General features: G+C 43.9%; 1 protein-coding gene across 8 annotated transcripts in view; it reads left to right on the top strand.

Annotated features, from left to right (window-relative positions):
* LOC310695248 (protein CEPU-1) overlaps positions 1–24,578 on the top strand; it is a 798,779-nt gene that overhangs the window by 685,320 nt on the left and 88,881 nt on the right. For all 8 annotated transcript variants that reach the window (XM_083479377.1, XM_083479376.1, XM_083479382.1 and 5 more), the window contains exon 4: positions 15,460–15,585. In XM_083479377.1, coding sequence (XP_083335503.1) covers positions 15,460–15,585 — 126 coding nt within the window. The remainder of the gene's footprint in view (positions 1–15,459; positions 15,586–24,578) is intronic.

Raw genomic sequence — 24,578 nt, 5'->3', positions numbered from 1 at the left:
ACTAAGTCTGCCTAGGGGGTAATGAACCATTCAGCCACCACTATGTAGCATTGCCCTCCTGCAGGATGCAAGAGAGAGTGAGTAGGGGGAAAGATGCTAACAGTAGAAAGGGAAGGAGGAACCTTCATTAAGAAGCATTCAGTGATGCATCTCCTTGACCATCCACGATGACCCCATGTTCCTCAGCTTTGCTGTGAATACAACATCCACAGCTATGCAGGCAGCCCGGAAGCATCTGTTATTGTGTTTCTTTAGCACCTTTTGTTATCAGAGATAACAGTGCATGAAGGGAGCCATGTGTGGAGCTGGCTGTGGATGGAAGAAACCCATACCTGTTATTCCCTTGGGCATCTGGTTGGACCAGATGGACCTTTGGTCTGATCCAGCAGGTTCATCTTATCTTGTTAAATCTGCACATTTTCACAAGTCCTAGCCTCTCTCACAAGGAGTTTCTGCTGCTAGCTGCTAGAATGATGATTAGGGCTGGGTGATATCTGATTTACAACTTCGTGATATATCACCAGCTAAACATCATGATATACCGATATATCACAATGTCTGAAATAAGGATGGAGCTATGTAGAGGCATTGGCTGACTCCATGGCTTTTCCCACATTGTGATTTTTGCATAGTGTGTGCGTGAACACGCACACACACACATCATGATTCAGACTATATGATGAAACCGACATCACGATATGAACTTCGAACCGGATTTGGACGATATATTGATACATTCTCCTGCCCTAATGATGATATCCAGCAACTTGAAAACTTCCTCTTACTCTCCCGGAGAAACTGATATGATCATCTACAGTATGGCATGGGTAGGCAAACTAAGGCCTGGGGGCTGGATCAGGCCTTCTAAATCTGGCCCGTGGACGGTCCAGGAATCAGCATGTTTTTACATGAGTGGAATGTGTGAAAATGAGTAGAAATGCATCTCTGGGTTATTTGTGGGGCCTGCCTGGTGTTTTTACATGAGTAGAATGTGTGCTTTTATTTAAAATGCATCTCTGGGTTATTTGTGGGGCACAGGAAGTCATTCATTTTTCTCTCTCCAAAATATAGTCTGCCCCCCCACAAGGTCTGAGGGACAGTGGACCGGCCCCCTGCTGAAAAAGTTTGCTGACCCCTGATCTATGGTATATACCTTTCTCACCATGAGGTTCACAAAGGAGTGGGCAGACCCTCTAACTTTGAAGCAACTTGGTTTCCTTTTATCTCCTTTATCAATTCATTCAACCTGCAATATGAAACAGTGCAGTCAGGCAAGAGTTGTGTGATGTGCTTTTGCCAATCGTGTAGCAGCGCTGCTCTGAAAAAGGGATGGTCAAATGTTCCCCTGTTCTTCCTTCTCGCAAGACGATTGCAAACTGTTTGCTGAAATGCCAGGAAATCACCAAAATCGCTCTGGACTTGCTTGTGCCTCAGGCAAAACAAGACATCAGGGAAGGGGGGGATGATTGTGGGGAGCAAGTGGTAGGAGTGGGGGAACAGAGAGTTATTGTCAAATTCCCAGCTTGCCCTTTCCGATCTGAAGTTCACTTGTAATATCTTCGTTGACTCCGGTTGCTAATACATTTTGTTCTCTAGAGTGCCCGACGCCCCACTTCCTCTTCAGCCCTTAATTAGTTTCTGGATGATGACATCTCCGTAGAGAATCAGGCAGCCTTGTCCCTCCAATCTCGGGGGGAGATAAAGGAATCTAATAAAGACATTCAGCATTTCTAGGTGACGGGTTTGACAAGCTTTGTATTAACAAGAAGTCATGTTCAAACTTCCTCTCTTTTGCTCTCACCCTTCCTGACTCGTTCCCGCACGGTGACATTTCACAAGGGGATTAACAGAGCCACTGTCAGCTCTGAGGACTTGTAGGATGAAACAGGCACAGCCAAGAAGTGCCACGCCCTTGCGCTAACCCCAGCAGGCGTGGGAGAGAGCTGCTTTTGGGTAGGACTCCAAACGGCTGTCAACAGCACTTGAAGTTTGCTTGCAAAAAGCGCAACAAAAACTGTTGGAGGGATGGTGGTTGGGGATGAGACAAAACTTAACCCTGTATTTCCATGAGTGTTGCAAAGCTCCTCCCATCTTCAGCAATTTCAGCACTTGGTGCAAACATGTTGTCTTGATGACATTCCAATCACCACTGTTTTCTTTCTTCTTTCCCCTCTGCCTTGTTTGCTATTTAATGACCACCCACATAAGAACCTAAAAAGAGGCCTGCTGGATGAGGCCAGAGGACCATCTAGCCCAGCATCCCAGTCTCATAGTGGGAGATGGCTATGCAAAACCATCAAGCAGGACCTGAGAGCAACAGCCATCTCCCCCATTTGTGATTCCCAGCAACCAGCACTCAGAGATGTATTGCCTCTAACAGTGAACATGAAGATGCAGAACAGATATCATGAATAGCAGCTACTTATAGTGACAGGGTGAGCTCCTGTTGCTCGGTCTCAGCTCCTGCCAACCTAGCAGTTTGAAAGCATGCCCAAAAGTGCAAGTAGATAAATAGGTACCACTCCGGCGGGAAGGTAAATGGCGTTTCCATGTGCTGCTCTGGTTTCGGTGTTCTATTGCACGAGAAGTGGCTTAGTCATGCTGGCCACATGACCCGGAAAAACTGTCTGCGGACAAATGCCAGCTCCCTCGGCCTGTAAAGCGAGATGAGCACTGCAACCCCAGAGTCAGCTGCGACTGGACTTAACTGTCAGGGGTCCTTTACCTTTATAGCTTTGTCCTTCATGGAAATGTCTAGTTCACGTTTAAAGCCATCCAAAGCCATCATTGAATTGTGTGGGAGCAAATTCCATAGTTCAACTATGCACTGTGTGAAGAAGGACTTTACTTTGTCTCTCCTGGGTCTGCAAGTATTTGACTTCATTGGGTGGTCCCAAGCTTGGGTTCCCAACCTTTCCTTCCAAGGAATCTCTGCAAAGAATGAACAGTTAAACAACAACACAAGTCACAAAAACATATTCCATTATAAGCATAAATATTTCCACAATACTGTTTTAGAAAATCTAAATCAAAGAGAAATAAATTAAAGTGGATTGTTGTTGTTGTTTTACAATTTATTTTAAAGCTTTGGTTATTCTAAGGCTGGAATTGTATATGATGATGCAAATGGGAATATCCACATTGGTGAAAGGGAGATCAGAGTCAGCTCCCAGCTTGGAGCTTTGTTAATGCATTGCCTAGAGTGCTGAGCTGGTTACACTCTGATGCAACAGCACTTTTTACAAATACTATCCTAATGCATGATTAAAAAATTCCCCTTCTCACGGAGTAATGAATTATGGTGATGCTTTATCATATAACATGCTGTCGAGATGCATGTAAATAATGTTGTGTCCTCCAGCACAGAGAGGAAAGCTCTGTTGCCGCAACAAGAGAGGCTATTTGTTTTTTGGGGGGAAATCATTTAGAAGCATCTCTGCAACATATGACACATCTCATTAGGCCTCATTTTGAGGAGAGCAATTTCTATTAGTTATTTATTAATTGCCTATTAAGTCTGTGTCATATGTCCCCTTCATTTCCAGGATTCTCAAGTCATTTCTGCAGATGGGCTCTGAATTCCACATATAGGGCTCAGATCTCACAGATGCTTTTTGTCAAGCAGGATGGGGGTTGCAAAAATACTGTTAGGATATTAATCTTGCTACCCTCTGTCCCACCCCCCACCCCCCAGTGGAATAGGATAATATTTTAAGCCATAACTGAACCTAGAGAAGCTCAAAATCTAGTGCAGTGTTGTTAAGTTAAATTGTAGGATGGACTGGAATACACCCTGCCCTAACACCTGGTGGGCGGGGGAATATAATTTATCCCATGCAGCTGCTGTGCATGGAGACTGCACCCATCCCAGGCTTCCTGTTTCCTTATAATCATTGCAGTGCATGCAAAACCAATGAAAAATGAAGAGGAATAGTCTTCTTTTCCCTTATTTTGACAAGGGCTAAACACATCAGCCTGCTTTTGGTCTTAGTCACATTCACGTTTGATGTATTACAGTATTTTAATATTTTTTTGGAAGCCGTCCAGAGTGGCTGGGGAAGCCCAGACAGATGGGCAGGGTATAAATAATAAATTATTATTATTATTATTATTATTATTATTATTATTATTATTATTATTATTCACATGCTTTTAATTTTTGCATTAATTTGTAAGCATCATCTAACCACCCACCAAACCCCCTCCTTTATATGCATATTGGTATATTTTAAATATGTTTTTTCACAAAAGGAGCATTTCCAAATGGATTTGGGGGCATTTTTTTATTTTATTTTTAGATGAGGACTGCATTGGAGGATTTGGGAAGTGCAAAAACTGGTGGCTAATGCAGTCCCAATTAGCACATGAGTCTGGAAGGTGCAGAGCAGGTTGACTCATGTTGGAATCAAGATCCAATTCCTCAAGCATCCTGTTATCGACCCCATCTCACCTGCTCTTGAAGTCATAATTGATCTGTTTGAAAGCGGGTTAACAGACCCTCCAAGTGTCCCTATTTTCCAGGGACATCCCTGATTTAGAGAAGCTGTCCCAGTTTCTGATTTGATCCCAGAATGTCCCACTTTTCCTTAGGATGTCCCTATTTTCATCAGAGAAATGTTGGAGGGTATGGGTTAAGGCTGCAATCCTGTGCCCAATTATCTTGACGTAGGCTTTGCTGTAATTCTTCTTCTTCTTCTTCTTCTTCTTCTTCTTCTTCTTCTTCTTCTTCTTCTTCTTCTTCTTCTTCTTCTTCTTCTTCCCTGCCCATCTGGCTGGCTTACAACATATCTAAAAACATAATAAAAACATCCGTCCTTAAAAAACTTCCCTAATCAGGGTTACTTTCAGATGTCTTCTAAAAATCAGATAGTTGTTTATTTCCTTGATAGCTGTAGGGAGGGCGTTCCACAGGGCGGGCACCACTACCTGAAAAGGCCCTCTGCCTGAAAAGACACATATAGAATTGCCTCTAAAAGGAGGTTCTCTAGATTTCTGTGGTTTGTATTTATTCAAAAACAGCTCAAATTTCTTCACTGAATGTTGCTTCTTAAGCCTAGCTATGACCATTGTTGCTAGTCTTCTTGACAGCTTTTACTGGAAAGGAGGGGCACAAGTGCTTGTCTCATAAGAACATGAGAAGAGCTTGCTGGATCAGGCCAATGACCTATCTAGTCCAGCACCCTGTTCTCCCAGGGGCCAACCAGATGCCTGTGGGAAACCTGCAAGCAGGACCCAAGCACAAGAGCCCCTCCCATGGTTTCTAGCAACTTGGATATGGAAGCGTCCCTGCCTCCAATTGTAGAGGCAGTGCATAGTCATCCCTGCAAATAGCCACCAATAGCCCTCTCCACCATGAATTTGTCTAATCCTCTTTTAAAGCCATCTAGGTTGGTGGCCATCACTGCCTCATGTTGAAGCAAGTTCCATAGCTTAACTATGCACTGCAGGAAGGACTTCCTTTCATCTGTCCTGAATCTTCCAACATCCAGCTTCACTGAATGTCCACAAGTTCTGCTGTTATGGGATATGAAGGAGAACAGTTCTCTGCTTGTAAGAACACACACAGAGGTTGATAATTTTATCAAAACTTCTTTTACTTCCCTTGGATTTCCAGGTTCATTACACCTTAACAGAGACCTCTAAATTTGTCAAAATATTGCTTAAGCAAAACTTAGAGACAGCTTACTGGAAAATCCTACTCAGAAGTAAACCCCTTTGACTACAACAGGGCTTGCACTCCACACTTCCCTGGGAAATTTCACTAGTCCTGTAAAACAAAAAAAAACCCCAAATCTGCTTTCCTCGAAATTGTCTGAACATTGTCATCTTTGACGATAGCTCTAGTGCACAAAGACACAGGCTACACTCTCAGCGGCCATTAGTTCTCATGATTGCTGTGTTGAACCTCTTGGTTTGTAAGCATTGCATGCCACTGAAGACCAGTCTCTGTAGATTCAGAAGGGCCTGTTGAATTTACACCCTGCTTAGGGGCACCCCAGAGACACCTGACTGGCTACTCTCAATATTGGTAAGTCAACAGCTGGAAAAATATAAACAAAGCTTTTAAAACAGTAGAACTTGTGTTTTGGGTTTCTTTAAAAAAAATCCTATGCATTTAATCCTTAACTACAAAGTTCTACCATTTCCCCCTTTTTCTTCATTGCTTTCTTTCTTCGTTGGTTGGAGGCAATGGAGCGTCCGACCTTCATTTGAAAAACAAACAAAAACCTTCTACCCGGCCAACAAATAACAAAGACTACATCCTGGTGACTGTTTTTGAGCGGGAAGCCAAGAAGCTGCTGAGCATGGCTCCAACATCAGACACAAAGCATTAATGCACTCCTCTCTCTTTCTCTTTGGGGACTTTATATTTGTTGTTTGCCTTAATCTGACACAGAACTTGGCTAGGCAGAAATATGCATGTTCTGTGCTGCTTTTGTGTAGGAAACATCCCAGTGGTATTCTCCAATGACAGTCTAGCACGGCAGTGTCTGAGTAGCAGTTTAATAGACTCTTGCTGCAAGATATTGCGGCGTTCTTTCATAAAGATTGTTTGTTACCATCAGCATAGCGTTTGGACTAGGCGTGCTGAGTTATTGACTCACAGCCACTACCTTCGTGCCACTGCCACGCAATTTCTTTTGCTGCAACTTCCACCCCTTATTTTATCCATCTTGACAAAGTAGCACGGAGGCTTAATTGGGCCTCCATAAGGAATGGTGCTGCTAACACCAGTGATTTCCTGCTCCCTATCAAAAATAACCAGCCCCTACATCTTCATTGTTTGGAGTAAGGGTCCTGTACTGGTACCAGGGGTGCAAATGTTATCTCTGGGTTTGTAGGGGATACAGCTGAATAACCCAGCAACCAGATGGGAAAGTTGTCATGCAGGTAAGCTGGATGAGGATGCAGTGCTCAACAACAGTCCAGGTTTAGATATGGATGGATCCAGGACCAATATGTGACTGGTCCCAGTTCTGCACAAGTCTGGTGGAAACCGCCCCACCCCCCAATCTTGGTTCTGTGCAAATATTTTAGGAGGAATACATACAAAACCTGGTAAAAAATCCACATTTTTGAAAAGCTTTTTTTAAATGAAACATACAAGGGATACCCTTCTGTCTTCTATTGTTTACATTTTTAAAGCACTTATTGATTTGATTTATTGCATTTATATTGCTCCTTTTTCTCCAAGGAGCTCAGGGTGTCATGCATGGCTTCACCCCTCTTCGTTTAATCCCCAGAACAACCCTGTAAGGTGGGTTAGGTTAAGAGGCAGCGACTGGCCCTTGGTCACCCAGTGAGCTTCACGGCTGAGTAGGGATTTGAACCCTGGTCTCCCAGGTCCTAGTCCAATGCCCTTATACCACAATGGTTCTCAAAACACAACTCTGGTGGGACTCAACCCCAAATGAACCTTTGCATAACTCCACCCATCATTAGTCTACAAGGCCAGTGCATTGTCCAATGACTAGGTAGAACATGGGACTTCTGGTACCATTGCATGAATCAAAAACAAAGAGAAGAAAGTCCCCTTGGGAGTGACAGATCTTGAAGACATGCTGTTCCTCTCAATAAGAATTGTACATTAAACATGTGGGAGGTTGTTACATACTGTATCTTTTGCCTATTTTTTTTAAACATACAGTTTCCCCTAATAATGTCATTACACCATCAAGAGCTATCACTCACATTGAGACTTGCTTTGTGTTCAGCATGAATGGCACCAGGAACTGGGTGTGCCAGATCAGGTATCTTCAATTTTTTCAGATCCGTTTTTTTTAACCCAAATATGCATTTTGGGACCGAATTCTTAATCTTTTGCCATCCATTTTGGGTTGTGACCGACCTTCGATCAGGTCCTAATCCACTAGTGAGTCCAGACCCATCAGTTAAAGACCTGTGCTTTAAGGAAAGTTTCATAGCTCAGTCGCAAAGCATGCCTGCAGAAGGTCTCATATTCTATCTGTGGCATATCCACCTCCCCCCCCCCCCAGGATCAGATATCAGCTGATGGGAAAAATTACCCTTCCCTGTCTTGAGATCTCATAGAGCAGCTGCACTAGGTAGTCTCGTGGGGGCATCTGTAGCTACAGTGGTACCTTGGGTTAAGAACTTAATTCGTTCTGGAGATCCATTCTTAACCTGAAACTGTTCTTAACCTGAGATACCACTTTAGCTAATGGGGCCTCCCGCTGCCATCGCATCACCACCGTGCGATTTCTGTTCTCATCCTGAAGCAAAGTTCTTAACCCAAGGTACTATTTCTGAGTTAGTGGAGTCTGTAACCTGAACCGTATGTAACCTGAAGCATCTGTAACCCGAGTTACCACTATACTTTAAAAAAAAAAAAAAAAACAGCAAGAGATGACAGGCCCTCAAACCACCTCATATGAGATCTACAAGGTCACTTGGGGGTTACTCTGCAATATTTACTAGGAGAAGAGAACAGATTTTAACCACTAAAGTCTGAAATATCATGATGAAGCCTGTGCCCTGAGTTGCCTATTTGTGGTCAACATAAGCAGCAGTTAGCATCATTTACTTACTTACAGTGCGATCCTAACCACGTCTACCAGATGTCAGCCCTTATAGGGTTGAATCCAACTACACTATTCTTAGAACAGACCTACTGTATGGAATTCATTGGACCTCAGCTAGTCCATTACTTTCAATGGGTCTACTGTGCATAGGGTTAACACTGGATGCAGCTCAGAGAATTCAGTAGGGCTTCCTCACAGTTAAGTGGAGTTATAGGGTTGCACTTATCTATGTTAGTCTGACAACATCTGTTGAGGGGTGTGGGGCACCAGGTTGGGGAATCCTGAGTTAGGCTGATCTGTTGACTGATGTTCTGGGGACTTCACATAAAGGAGCACATCTGCTCTCAACAGCGCAAACACTTCTTTGAAATAAGATCATCTTTGCGGCAAAGCAAATGAGATCTGTGAAAGCACCGACCCAGCTCTGGGGAAATCTGTGCTTGTGTCACTGGAGCGGCCAGCAATGGTGCTGCCATGTTTAATCACCTCCAAGCAAGAGTAATATGGCAAGAACAGGGACCGCAAGGCAAGCCGGAGCTCCAAGCAGGGAGACTAGGACTTATATATTTATTTGCCTCCAACACCATCCAGGAGGGGCTTCCATCTGCATTTTCCTATATGGCTTTAGAAACCTTTCATTCACCACCTGCTTGCCTTCCAAACCTCTCTTTTTATTTTATTTTATTTTATTTTGCCCAGATACGCTGACATCTTAATAAAATATTTTGATATAGCTGAGCTGAGATTACCATTGAATGTTAAATAATACCGGGTTTATATTTATTATCACTTATTTATTAAGTCTTTGTTCCCCGGCGTAGAGGGGGAAATCTTCCCATTATACCTGTTATGTCGCAGGAAAAGGCACTTTAAATAATTCATTTGATTAATTATTCAAACATTTAATTAGCATATAATAACTGTCGTGTTAAATCCGAGCTTTGCGGGCTTGAATTAAAAGGGTAACTAACGGCAGGCTTTGCCTCTGTCATTCCAGCTTCCTTCCCATGCCGGCTGGGGCTGTCATCGCTGCTTCTCCGCACCTGATACTGATTGATGCAAACCTTTTCAAGTTTTGCATTTCAGAGATAGGTGCAAATGGGAGCCCATTGATGGCCAGTTCATAATAATTAATTGATTATCACAGCTGACATTTCCAAAGAACCTTTTCAAGCAAAGATCGGGGAAGGGGAGAGAGATGGGTGTTAAGCACTTCTGTCATGGAACCTCACACAGAGGCCAGAACTCTGTCCCTCCCTGAAAACGAGGCCACACGAGTTACACAATTTCATAATATTTGTCGATTAAAAATGTTTCCTGTAATTTGAGTACCTGATTCTGAAGTTCCCAATCAGGTACAGCTAATGAAACTGGATTTTTCAGCAGGGTTTGGCATTCCATCACAGCCATCCATCCACACAGCTTACTGGCAGGGAGAAGGGTGAGCCAGCAGTGAAGTCAGTGCAGTGCAAACATACTGTCCAGAATTGCTGGATTGGCTCTGCCAGTGCATTTGCACCCACGCTGACCTTGCTGCCCCTTCCTAATTTGCCAGAGGGATGGTGGTGATGGAAGGTGAAAGTAAGTTGTCGCCCCCCACACCCACCCCTGCCAACTGCTATTGGTTTTGAGAGCATGAATGGATTTTTTTGAAGGGTGAAGTAGATTACACTGCATCTGGGCCCATATTTTCAAAGTTTCATTTGGCTCTAAGGATCATGGAGTGTTTATTATTATTATTATTATTATTACTACTACTACTACTACTACAAATAATAATAATACAAATACCTGTATGATAAACTTATCATTTCCCTCAGATTCAAATTATGACAATTATTTATTGTATTTTCCCCTTTATACTCCACCTTTTTTCTCCAAGGAGCTCAAGGTGGCGTACATGGTTTTCTCGCTTCTTATTTAATCCTTACAACATCCCTGTGAGGTAGGTAGCCCAGTGCTCTAACCATTACACCACACTGGCTGACATCTCATTGTAACATCGAGCAGGAGCTCAATGGAAACAGATCCAGCCATAAACAGTCAAGAGGACAGCAGCTGTCTGTCCATTCATCTGCTCATCAGTCCACCTGGGTCAGATCCGTCCCATGGCTGGATCCACCCAGATGGTTTGGAATAAGATATGCAGACATTAGAATGACATCACTTGGTTGTCACATGAACCAAGCTTGGCAGACTTTGCTTGAGGCACCATTTCAGTTCAGATTTCTCTCACTTCTTTGCCTAGTGAATCTAATGACATCTTTATGGTTTGATGACACCTGTTCCTTTATACTATACTCAGACAACGGCTTTATCGTTTACTTGTCTTCTTCAATGACTTACTTTGGCTAACATGCCATTGGGACAACTCCATGCCTGGATGAAAATTCAGCCCCATTCCCTGCCTCACCCAATGCCAAAGGCCTGTTCCATTAGCTTGTGTTCAATCCTCTGTTGTCCTCTAGTGTACAGTTAGAATATTAGCTCTTGATTCAGAAGCCAGGAAAATGAACTCCCAGCAGCCCTTCCGGACGCGGTGTAATTCATTACCTACCTTGATTTCCACTTAAAATGTACTTTAACTACACTTCCAGCTACAAACCCTAAATCACCCCCGTGTTCACAAAAAGTCCATCATTTTTTATTTTATCGCGCAGCGTTGGCATGACATAATCCCTTCCTGAGCGTCTCGAAGTGCTTTACGGATCAATAAATTACTTACCTACGCACGTCAGAGGCAATGTATGCAAGGCCACTGCAGTTCCTCTGCACTCAGACGGCTCACTTGGAAAGGCTGGAGTCTGCGCCAGACACCGTGGAGGGAATCCTAGAGGAGGAGGAATCTAAGGAAAGAGGGGTGGACCTCAGAGCAGGACCAGCAAAGGGATTTTTTGCTCCATCATGCAGAGGCTTCAAAAGCCATGGGTGCCCTGATCATATCAGCTCAAAGCCCCCATTCATCTTGTGCAAAATAACTGTGAAAGCGAGTACACAGTGTTTTGAGACACCAGTCACCTGCTATGATGACAGCTGCAGCCATTTTTGGATCAGGAGAACCAATGTGGCGTAGTGGTTAGAATATTGGGCTAGGACCTGGGTTTGAATCCCCACTCAGATATGACGCTCCTTGGACCAGTCCCTGCCTCTCAGCCTATCCTACTTCACAGGGTTCTTATGGGGGTTAAATGAGGAGGTGGAGAACCCTTGGAGAAAAAGGTGGGATATAGATGCATAAATAAATAAAGCAATAAAACAATAAACCATTTTAGTTAAGCATTGGTGATTTCAGAACTGGAGTACTGCAGTACAATCTAAAGTGGGGTTTCCCTTGCATTGGTTCTGGAAAATGCAGTTAGTGCAGAATGCTGCAGCATGATTCCTCAAAGGAGTGAAGCTCTGTCATACCCCCCCCCCCAGCTCAGAAATCTGTACTGGTTGTTGATTTGCTACTCAGCCAATTCCAAGGTGTTGCTATTATTATATAAAGTCCTCAGCAACTTGAGACCAGTTTGCTTGATGGATCACCTTAGCCCATTTGTGCCCACTTGACCACTTTGGTCTGTGCAACTGGCACTCTTACAAGTGCCATATAACATTTGCTTCACAGTTGCAGGGAATCGATCCTTTTAGTGTGCTGATTAATATTGGGAGGTGCCTTTGTTGGACCACTTTCAACACTTTCTTAAAAACCTGTTGTTTCTTTAGGAAGGCCTTCCCAAACATATAAATTGTGGTTTAGAACCTGTTGGTTCTATTTACTGTGCTTTTCAGTTTCTAAGACTATGTTTTTTCCTTTAAAAATCATGCTAAAAAGTGGGGGTCGTCTTATACATAGGTATTGCACAGGGTGAGGGACACGGGTGGCACTTTGGGTTAATCCACAGGACTTGCCTATCAGAAGGTCGGCGGTTTGAATCCCCATGACGGGGTGAGCTTCCGTTGCTCAGTCCCTGCTCCTGCCAACCTAGCAGTTTGAAAGCACTGCATGTGCAAGTAGATAAATAGGGACCACTCCGGCGGAAGGTAATTGGCGTTTCCGTGTGCTGCTCTGGTTCGCCAGAGGCGGTTTAGTCATGCTGGCCACATGACCCGGAAGCTGTCTGCAGACAAATCGGCCTATAGAGCGAGATGAGTGTGCAACCCCAGAGTTGGTCACGACTGGACCTAATGGTCAGGGTTCCCTTTACCCTTTATTGCACAGGGTGGATGTTTGATCGGTTGCTGCCAAGGCTGTCAGCGGCTATTGCACATGTTATTGGTTGCTGCGTCAATGGGTGGTGTTGATTGGCTAACGCTCCAGCAGTTGGAGAAGCGATTGGCAGCTTCTGCTGGCAATGCGACAGACGATTTTGTGGGTGAGAAATTTTGCAGTCCCCCCCCCCCATAAAAGCTCAACAACCCTGGGCAATCCAAGCTCAACAACTCGGTACCATCTCCCCCATTTTCTGAAATCTGAGTCCCCCAAAATAGATGGAAAAGTACATATTTTGACATGTTTGTGATATCTACTGGTTTTCAAAGCCTGTAAATTTTATCAGTATTTCCTTATGAATATTTTACATTATTATATGCCAATCACTTTTTTAAAAGTAAGTGGTATGTAAATCTTGTTAGATAAAATTAAATATGAAATAGCACCACCCTGTGATTAGGTAGGGTTTCTTTCTACGTATGAAATTGGGCATGGAATTCTGAGATAACAAGGGATCATTGAATCCTATAGTTCTAAGGGGCTTCAAATGTCGTCCAGTCCACTGCTACAGCATTCCTGAAGAGTGGTCATCCAGGCTTTGCTTAAAACCTCCAGTGACAGAGAGCCCACCACTTTCCAGTACAGTCTGTTCCACTGACAGCCACCTTGTGCCATCAGGAAGTTATTTATAATGTGTTGTCTAAGTTCTTTCTTCCCTTGTTAGTTGAACCCATTGCTTAGGGTCTTACTGCCTGGAGCCACAAAAAGCTTATTTGCTCCATCACTTTTGTAACTCCTCTTCAAATATGTGAAGATGCCACCTCTTAATCATCCGTCCTCCAGACTAAATGGGAACAGGAGGGCAGTTCTTTCCAGGCACTTTTTCCATAGTGCTCAAGACTCCAGGGTCCAGACAAGAGTAGTACAGTTTTGGCACTCTCTGAGAACAGAGTGTCTTTTCCTTTTGGGTTCTTATGCTGAGTTCCCCTTTTATTGAATGTCTTTGCTGGTTTCCCATTCTTTGTTTCTGCCCAGTGCTCTTTTGATTAATTAGTTATTTGGCCAATAGTTTTGTATACTATGTTTCAATTGCTGTTTGGGATTGTTGCTTGGCAACCTTGCTTGGCTAAGACTTTTTCTGTGTATGTGCAACAACGGGTGCACAGATATCATACAGAGAGTTTGTGTCTTAATTAATACACATATAAACTAAAGTACAGTGGTACCTCAGGTTAAGAACTTAATTCTTTCTGGAGGTCTGTTCTTAACCTGAAACTGTTCTTAACTTGAGGTACCACTTTAGCTAATGGGGCCTCCCGCTGCCTCCACACAATTTTTGTTCTCATCCTGAAGCAAAGTTCTTAACCCGAGGTACTACTTCTGGGTTAGCGGAGTCTGTAACCTGAAGCATCTGTAACCTGAGGTACCACTGTACGATGCTTTTCTTAAGAAGCATGGGTCTGATCACATTCTGTTTCAAATCAGTTTCACTGAAATGCAATTTAGGCCACCAAAGGAGAGGAGGAGAACAGAACAGAAGAAGGCTGCTGCATCAGGACAATGACCCCTCTAGTCCAGCATCCTGTTCTCAGAGTGGTCAACCAGATAGTCCAATGGGAAATCTGCAGGCAGCGCCCAAGAGCCCTCTCCCCTCCTGTGGTTTCCAGCAACTGGTATTCAGAAGCCACGCTGCCTCCAACTGAAGAGACAGAGCACAGCCACCATGTCTAGTAGCCATCATGGCTAGTAGCCATTCATTCTTCCATGAATTTGTCTAATCCTCTTTTAAAGCTATCTAGTGGCCATCACTGACTCCTGTGGAAGTGATGAGACATTTCATTCCTCATTATATTTTATCCCATGGAGATACACACAAGGAATAATGATTTTTGTTGCCAACTTCTATAGACATTGGTTTTGTTCAGAAGAGACTGGAAGTCCCCTAGTGGATGGTCCAACTACACCATAAAGTCACTGGCACCTAGGGATGGAGGGATGGTATAACTTTGGTATCTGCTAGTTTCTCAATTTTCCAATCTTAAATTGAATTTGCCAAATTTCTGCATCAAGTTGCAATGGTCTTTATTTTTTAAAAAAATTCTCATGAAGACCCATCAGCATTTTACTGCACGTTTTCTGCAATATGCATATTTTAATGTGATTTTGCCTAATATACCCAAATTTGCAAACAACTTCACCTAATATAATACATTTTTTATATTACTTTCACTGATGTGCTCATGCAACTGGACACTACTGGAGATTTGCATCACAACATTCAGAGAAATGCAAATTTTGAAGGATGGCTGTGTTTTGGTTCACACATTGTTTTAGAAAGTGTAGATTTAGTAAGGTTCACACTAAAACCCATGCTTACTGCAAACATAACAGATTCATAATTTTTTTGAGCACATATGCCTGGGCATGGCCAGAAAATTGCATACAACCTTTAGAGAAAGTTGAAATAACAAATAATAGCAATATCTGTTACATGTTTTGGAAAGAATTATGGGTGAGCCAAAAAAAAGTTATTGCACCTCAGCTGAAATTTCGTGAGGCCTCCAGGGGGCAGTTAAATTGTTTTGAGAGCCAGATCAGGTCCACAGATTGGTAGTGATCATCCTTAACCTAGTTGTACAGAAACCCACAAAGAATGGTCTATTTGTAAGAGCTTTCAGAAACTGAGACTTGACTTTCATATCTTCTTGTTTGTCATTGCAGTACCTCCCAAAATTGTTGAGATCTCTTCGGACATCTCCATCAATGAAGGTGGCAATGTCAGTCTCACCTGCATAGCTATGGGCAGGCCGGACCCTACAATCACTTGGAGACATATCTCACCCAAAGGTAAGATACTCTAAGAAGATGCATCTCCCTGTTATAGATGATGGGACTTCCCCTTGTCAGACATGTCATACTTTGGTGGGGATCTTAGATCTGGCACTGCACGTGGTCCTGTGCATTTGATGATGATATGATGATGATGACTGAGAACAAACTGCAAACAGTCATTCTGACCTGGAAATGCCTACTGTGCACATGGATGAACGTTGCCTAGGGCACACACTGTGCAAAGGCTTTATGTGTCCGATTCAAATACGTGGAAGGAACAGCATCCATTTTCTTATGGTATATCATGTGGTTGAATGCTGCTCCACGAAAAAGGGATTTCTGCCTATGAAAAGTTAAAATGTTGGTGATTTTAGCCTAGCCTTCTCTCTGATCCACCCACTTTCCAGACACAAGGGGTTTGCTTGTTTGTTTGTTTTAACTTGAGGAATATTGATGCATGCATTCACTCAACTTCCAGTCTGAGGTGGCTGTGTCATCTCCTATTGCTGCTTGCTTGAATCAGTTCTGAGTCCAGGAAGGAGGAATTAAAAACACTCTCACACAAGTCATTCTAGCTCTCATGCTGCTCTGCCTGGATACAGGGATGTATTGTATAGCTCCACCCCTGGCATCTCTATGTGCAGTGTAAACATCAGTAGTGAAGGAGTGGGGGCAGCGTATCCCATTTCACTGCTTGATGCAAAACAGGAAGTGCCGCCATGTTCTAGCACTGCCACCATCCCTGCTGCTGCTGCTGCCACCTTCTCCTCCACTGCCTGCTCTGTGGCTGCGTGCCCCGCCAGAGAAGCCACACCACAATTGGTGCTCATTTTGGGTAAGATCACACTGATTTGGGAGGAGATCTTGAATCTCACTTGACTTCAGGCAAGATCTCACCCATAATGGACACAATCTTGCCTCTTCTCCACTGTTAGCAGAAGTTGTGGAGCAGGAGGGCACCCTCAAGGGTGCTGCCTCAAAGGTTTCTGCTTCTTGAAGCAGTGGCTGTTTAGTAATGTAATTCACTGAAATTGTAAGTGCTTATATGCATTACTATATGTTTAAATTTGATTGGTTGGTAACCGAATTCTAGTAGTTCTCATGATTGGCTAACGTTGGTCACATGGGACCAGTGAAGGAGAGAATCCATTTTATGTGAAACAAGTTGACTGTGTTTTAGAATCCACTGTGAACACTGCTAAGTTGAATAGAAAGTTGGAGTGTTTCTTCTCTGCTTGAAAGAAAGACAGCAAAACTGCAGGAGAAGGTAAAAGTCAAAATCCCTTATAGGAGCTTCAAGGCAAGGCCTAATTGAGATACAGAAGGCTGAGTGCTGAGCTCCGGAAAGAGAGGAAAATAAAGTTGTTTGGAAGTTAGAAGAAAAGCCTGTAAACCTATGTTTGGATGAGCACGTGACTGTAGATATTGTGTTTTAATTCATCTATGCAAGTAAAGCTTTTGAATGTTAAAGTCTGGACACTGGTTTAACTTCCAAAGAAGGCTGTCAGTCATATATACGATTTAAGCTTCTTAGTCGTGTTTTCACTATTCTTAATTCAGCAGCGACATCACCCTAACTAATGGCTGGGTCAGTTCTGTGACATGCAGGGGGGCATGCAAATACATCAATGTAACATGGAACTATGTGTGGTCATGGTTCTGAGCTGTATTGAGGCTGAGGTTTCCCTTGCTGTAGATGTATCTGTACAGACACCTGGCAGGGCTGCTTGCCATGCCCCAACTCCCATGTACACAAACAAGGGAGGGATAAAGACCAAAGAAAGCTGTGTTGGGTCAAAGTCTGAACAACATAACCCACAAGCATAGATTTCAACACAATTGCCACCAATCTTTGCCTAAACTCCAATTTCAGAGTGAATCTGCAGGTTCTTGCTTGGATGAGGCATCATCATGGATTCCAGAGGGAGCTCAATACTGCAGCATGGACATTTAGGGTAAATGGAGCCCAGCACCCCACCCAACCTCAATCACCCCCGCCTGCCTGCATTCCTACGTACAAGTCCTGGGTGGGCTGCTGCCTGCCAACTTCCTCTTCCTCAGTCTCGTTGTTGTGAAATTCAGCAGGATCGGAACAAATTTAGAATTAGCTGGCTGTGCCTGCCATTGCCTCTGGTGCCACCTGCTGCCAGGTTCCCTGTCCTCCACCCTACCAATTCCAGCAGGCACCAGCCACCACCGAAGCCCAAAGAGTTTTGATTAGACTATTGCAATTTTACAGGATGCTTACTACCCATCTTATTGTTGTGTCAACCCATCTAACTCCAATCAGGCCCTCTGCCTGTTTCCTGTTACCTCTGCCACCCTCATCAACAGTTCAAGGCCCCGTCTGCCACCCACGGGGTTTCGCTCCAGCTGGCCTGTGATGCTGTCAGGTGTTGCTTCTGCTGCTGCTCACTTTTCTGCAAGGATGTTTTATTTCTCTGCTGTCAACCAGCCAGTTCCTTTTCCCCCCAAGGGAGCTTTACCTGAGTTTGAACCAGATGTCTCCATTTTACTTAGGATTTAGCTGCTATGGAAACAGCCGAAGCATCAAGGGGAGAGGAGCAAGCTAATCAGAAATTACCTGCAGGGTTAGGTAATTTACTGGAGCAGCTTTCGCCAGATTTCATGTCCAGATTACATACTCTGCATTAGCAGCCTGGTCACCCTCAAAGATCGGTCGACACAGGTTTCTCTTTTCCCACTCAGCCTGCCGGATCCAGAGGTGGCATCCGGGAGAACGGCAAAATGTTTCCTTCCTTTGCAATGCATTTGCCGAGCAATTCAATGTAATTGTCATCAGAGTCCTGCAAAACCTACGGTCCCCAGGAGACAAACTGCCTTCTCCAGCAAATTCCATCTGAACCAGTAGAGATGAAACTGTGGGACCCAAATAAATTGCCCACCATCCCATCATCACCACAGTGGCCAATCCCATATCCAGGCACCACTTAGTTCCTGGGATGTGAACTTCTGTATGCAGAAAGATTATTTTAAAGGTTGGCTTCCCAGAGATGTGCCCAAATGCAACCCTGCCCACCACACACCTGCCTTCTCACATGCAGGCCGTTGCGGGAACAATAAGGACCTTTGATTTTTCACCATGCGATTCCAAACCATGGCTTTGCATTTCATGCATGCTATTTTCTATGAGGGCAAACTGCACTCCCTTTGGCAAGAGTGATCTGTTCCCTGCCCCCAGCAGTTTGCTAAGTGGGGGAGAAGAGAGAAAGAAAAAGTGAGAGATAGGCGGCAAGCATCAACATTTGCTCTAGCCCTACCTAACACTGAGTTCAGACCCGCTCACCGTGGTGATGCAGCCTTTGACAGATGACCCTACAATGGAATTCAGCTCTTGAAAAAAGTTACCAACACTTGGGCAAAAAGTAGCGCAATTGATTTCTGAATCCTTGTTGACCGTGTACTATCTACATGTGTTTCAGGCCCCATCTGCCCTGAAAAGGATGAGGCACAATGTAAACAAAATGATAATCTTATTTAAAGACATCTGATTAGGATTAAAGCTTAATGGTTATTCCAACTAGCCGCAATACTATGTTTCAGGCAGAAACCCTTTATGGAAAGAATTAAGAACGTTACTTAGAACTTCCACTTTAAGCTTGTTTCTAATTAAACTGATTGGTCGTAGGGTTTCTTCTCACTTCCACTTCTCCCACACTTCCTAGGCACAGGTCCAAGTAGCTTTGTCCTTGCCTAGCCAGTTTTCCTGGGAAGACCTGCTCTTTCGCAATAAATCAGAGCAAATATCAGTCTAGAGGAAACCCAATTTATATTTGTTCCAATTCAGTGGTAAAGATTGGGTTACCTTGGGGGAGAGCGGTGGGGCAAGGTTGAGCCCCTAGAATGGCTGTTTCTTCTCGGTGGCATGTGGCCAGTAGACTAGGGGGACTAGGCTAGTTCCCTAAATGTTCCCGATAAATTAGATTACTAAAGTATTGAAGCCTGGTGCCCCCTTCCCAAAGCCCAGGAAGCTTCTGCCCAGTTTAGGGAGGCAGGCACAATGCTCTGACAGGGTCCAAGAGCCCTCCCACCACTTTCCCAAAGCCCACACAGCTTTGGGAAGGAGGCAGGGGATCTCCAGCATCCTGTCAGAGGCCTGGGTGGAATCTACACACATATAAAAAAATGCTGTGAAAATGCTTTTTTAAAAAAACGTTTTGAAAAATACATTGAATTTTGCATAGCTCACTTTCGTCATCTAGTGTCACGCTTGTATATTGCACTTTACAAAACATTTGAAACGTTTTACTTGCAGCTGTATAGCTGAGTCTCTGGCAGCTCCTTCCCAAAGTCCAGAATGCTTCTGCCCAGCTTAAGAGGAAGGTGTGATACTCACGCATGCAGCATCCCCCCATCACTCTTGCGAGCTGGCGCCTCTGGCCCTAACTGTTCCCTTATGGAAAAAATTCACCACACACCACTGTTTCTCCTATTAAACCATTAAAACACTTCCAGCCCCCTTTTAGGCTCTCTTCCTTCTCCCCAGAGAAATATCTGAGATGCTCTGCCTAGCAAACCCATAAACACCCAGCTAATCCCTAGCCAATTCTCCATACTTAGCTTCTAATGGAGAAAACGTTTAGGTGCCTTTATCTTTTCTGTTTATGAGATGAAAAGCAGATCAGGGGAGGGCTATTGGGAGTGCCAAAACATACAGGAGGGGGAGAAAAATATATACCCACCCCCACAACATTGCCATGCTTCTCTCATTTCTCCACTGGAACTGATAGGTCTGTCTTTGTTGGATTGTTCTGATCTTTTTAAAAAGCCACTTAAGCTAATGGCCATGGCAGCATTCTGTTGCAATCACATTTCTAGGTTAATTTCACATTATACAAAGAAGTGCATCCTTTGTCTGTCCCGTGCCTGCTGTTGATGGTTTTCATTGAAGGGCCCCCAACCTCTCAAGTTTCAAGAAGGAAAGAGAGTGGGAGAAGAAACCACCAAATCCATAACAAATGCTTATGAAGAAGCATAGGCATGGGTGGATTCCTTGGGTTCTGTCTGTTTCCCTGTCCTTTGTATGCTCCTCTTGCGGCAGGAGTTATTTTCTGTCCAGCTCCTGGCACACAGTTGATAGTCCCCAAATGTAAAGTTGCAGCCACAGGATTAGTTTTCAGTGCAGTTGTGACTCAGTCAAGAAGCAAGTTTTTGACTCATTGATACTGCAGACCCAAATGCTCCACCTGACAGAATGTGTGCCCCCAGAGCTGGCAGATGCTGTGGCATCAAATGCTACGAAGCATGGAGGGTACCGGGATGGGCTGTGCTAGCACCTGGCAGGGACAGGTTCAGCCCAGCAGCTGAGTGCCCGGCATGTATTTTTTGAGTCCTGTGTAGGGCTGAGATGATTCCAATGGCAGGTAAGAGACCCATCAGCTGTAGTGCCAGCTGAGTGGGCAGAAGGAGAGTGGCATGCCGAAGGCCAGGAATTAGAACAGTGTGTGGGAAGCAGTCACACAATTTCTCTGCACAGTGTACTGACCCTTTCTCCTCTCTTCTTGCACACACACACACACACACACACACACACGTTGTGCCAGTCCCAGTGAGCAACACTTGCTCAGAGCAGTTTCAAAGCTGCTATATAATTAATTGGTTTCAGCCACAGACCTTTCAAGTCTACTAATGACAAAGGAGGTCTGAAGAGTTCACCACACGGTAGAGGAGGGGTATACAGAGTTGCTAGCCTGAACTCTGCTTCTCCAGGTTCCATGGTTTCCAAGCCAAACCAACCTCGAACTGGATGTTTGTGTGGTTGGAACGCTCCAGAGCATCTGAGCCTGAGGCAAAATTTGGGAGCTCCAGTCTGCTGCTGTGTCCCTGTTGTTCACTTATCCTTTGGATTTGCCGCTTTAGGCCTCCTTAATGCAAAGTGTGTAAACATGGTTTGCCTTGTGAAATAGGACAGTGGGAGGCAGAAATATTACAAGGGAGGAAGGAAGGAAAGAAGAAAGGAAGGAAGGGCTTTGGCAAAATAGGGGCTTATGCATGGAATGTATTAGGATGCCTGCTTTATTTGAGTTGCATGATTTGTGATGTGCAAAACATGGCCCATCCAAACCTTACATCCATCACTTGAGGTCCTTCTCTCTGAGCCCCTCCAAGGGAAGACAGGAAGGTGACAGCATGAGAGAAGGCCCTTTTTGACTGAGGTCCCTGGCTGTGGAAAGTTCTCCCTAGCAAGGCCTGTCTGGAGCTGACCCTAACATTTTTTAAGCGCTAGGTTAAGACCTCCCTCTTTCCCCAGGCATTTGTTGTGTTGTGATGGATTATTGTGGCTGTATGTTGCTTGTGTTGTTGTGATCTGATTCTTGAGGTTGATGTTCTGCTAGCATATTGATTATTGCCATGTTTTTATCTTTTACCTTTATTCTGATTGTAAATAGGCTGGAAACTATTCTGTTCTATTCTTATTTTTTTTAAAAAGAATGATTCTTCCTCCTCCTCCTGTTAATACTACTACTGCTAATACCACTACTAATGTCCAGTAAGGATGTTGTTTTTGCCCTGGCTCCTATATATTAGCAGCTAAGTCGCTCAAGTACATTCTGAGCTGTTTGTGGACTACTTCTTCACTACCTCCTTATTACCAGACTACCAGCCCTTACGCATGGGTGTGTGTGTTCAGGAAGTGAGAGAGAGTCATAGGGAGGGGACCTCGCCAATTGTTGATAAAGTGCTACGACTTAAGCCTGCTTTCGGTCCACCAGGTGTGCATGTTATCAGTCACTGGAATATCTTAAGGAAAGTTTTTTAGTCATATTGCATCCTCTCTGACCCTGCAATATCGACTGTAGTTACAGGAATAAGGTCACTAGAGTCTGGTTAAGGAAATCCAGATACAAGCAATCGCTTGTTTCCATGGTTACTGCTTTCCCTTTCATTGGAATATTCTGTGTTGTCAAGGTGATGGTGTTGTTGGCAAGTGTATGTCCATTGACCTTGTATAGGCCTCTTGGTTAAAATGTCCCCGTGAGCTGTTTGCAGCGACATAGGGAAGAGGAAGAAATCTGGTTCAGAATTTTAATGTATGCCTACCTAAATCTGCACATTTTGCAACAATATGTGAACTGAAATGAAGGTATCCTTCAAATTCCAGATTTCTCTGAATGTGGTACTTGCATTTATCATTTTTGTACCTAATGCTTACAAAGAGAAAATATGTATATAAATGCATGAATTTATGACAAGAACATTTAAAATTCATTATATTGGGAGTCATTCTCTGCAAAAAAGTGTACATTAGACTAAATCGCATCCAGAATCCTGTGTATTAAAAGAAATTTGCACTAAAATGCTGGCAAATTTTCACGAGAAACTTTTTTTTTTAAATGCAAACTGTTGCAGAAATGTTGAGAGCTGGACTTGAGGCTGGAAAAATGAGAAAACAAAAGAAGCCAAAATTGACAAAATTCTCTTATCTTTCTGAGAATCAAGCAGTTGTCTGGGTGTGTTACTTTGAGGAAGCAAAAGGCTGCCCTGAATAAATCGTAGCCACCTGTTCCTTAACAGAGCCATACCCCCAAATATCTAACAATGCAATTGTGCACACTCACTCCTGTATGCACTAAAAGCCACCATCTTTAGGTCTAGAATTCCCTTCCTACTTATCCTCCTCTCAGAACCAGAATTGCCTCTACAAACATAATTATAGGCGGAAGGGATCATGGTGCTAAGATTTCCCAAGTTGTTTGTGTGAGGTGATGTAGGGATGATCGTGGAGTGGGGAGTGGGGTCCGGAGGGAGCACACTTCCTCACCAGCAGGCAGCCACAGTCTGCCTGCACGCGTGACCCTGGGGTGCGGAAAACATCCCCCCCCAGACAAGCCACAGCTGTCTGGGACATTGTTCCCTCTGTCTAACCTTTTGCGGTCTCAGTAGTCTGCGGTGTCCTGTCTGTAACCTTTTTCCCTGAGACCTTTTGTCTCCTTCGTCATACACTGTGCAAGGGGAAAATGACACGGTGGAAACAGGTGCCAAAATAACTTTGTACCACCCCACGATCTCGGGACTGGAAGATGTGTAAAGGTCACAGCCCAAAATGTATCTGCTTGGGTTTGCATATTTGTCTCAATAAAAGGAGGCTCCACAGGGCTGGCCGGCAGCTTGCATGCAGCCCACCTGTGTGCAGCTCACATGAAGATCAACACCTGTCTTGTGCCTTCACTTCAAGGTGCCACATAAGTAGAGCTATTTCAGGATTGGACCAAATGTCTGCCCATTATTGCACATGCATAAATATATTAGTGGTAGGTAGAAATGGAGACTCAGAATACCTCCCCTCTTCTCAACCCCGGTTCCATTAGATAAACAGCCCAGTTTGTTGGAGTCTTTAAAGTGCAGTTTTTGGAACAGGCTGGTTTTGCAGGAAACTCCATTTTTAAATGTGGAAAATCTTGACAGTCAGCAGTTTTCCTGCTCCCTGTCACATGAAGTACATTCAGTGATTCTGTTCTGCATGACGAGCTCCGTTGAGACAGTCATGGAAATAGACAGCGAAAGATTGGAGGGAATTGTCTGCAGATGGATCCGATTATTGATGGGCAGGATAATACAGAGAGGTTTTCATTTCATTTTTGGTTAAAGCAATAGAGAGGTACTGAATGTGAGGAGCCGCAATATACTGGAAGGGGGAAAAAGAGGGAAGCTGCATAATTGCCTAATCTGAAGAAGAACATTCCCGTAGTATTAATAACTTACAGTTTTATTACTCTTGTCAGGTCTGTGCCCATTTTATATATGCCACATTTAAATAGAGCAGAATTTGCTTTTGGGGGAAATTTCAAAATCTAGGTGTCAGACATTAGCCGTGAAAAAAATGGGGTTTCAGTGCTCATTCTGGTTTAGAAGTTTTTCTCTCACAAAAATACATGCAAGAGTAAATAATTCACACAAACATATTTAACCTGTGAGATCACCTTAGCCCATATATATTCATTTGACTGCTTTAATCTCAGGAACTGGCATTGTTTCAGGTGCCACAT

The sequence above is a fragment of the Podarcis liolepis genome (assembly GCF_965112155.1).
Source record: "Podarcis liolepis genome assembly, chromosome: 16".
Taxonomy (NCBI): Eukaryota; Metazoa; Chordata; class Lepidosauria; order Squamata; family Lacertidae; genus Podarcis; species Podarcis liolepis.
This window is presented reverse-complemented; position numbering and strand designations above follow the sequence as displayed.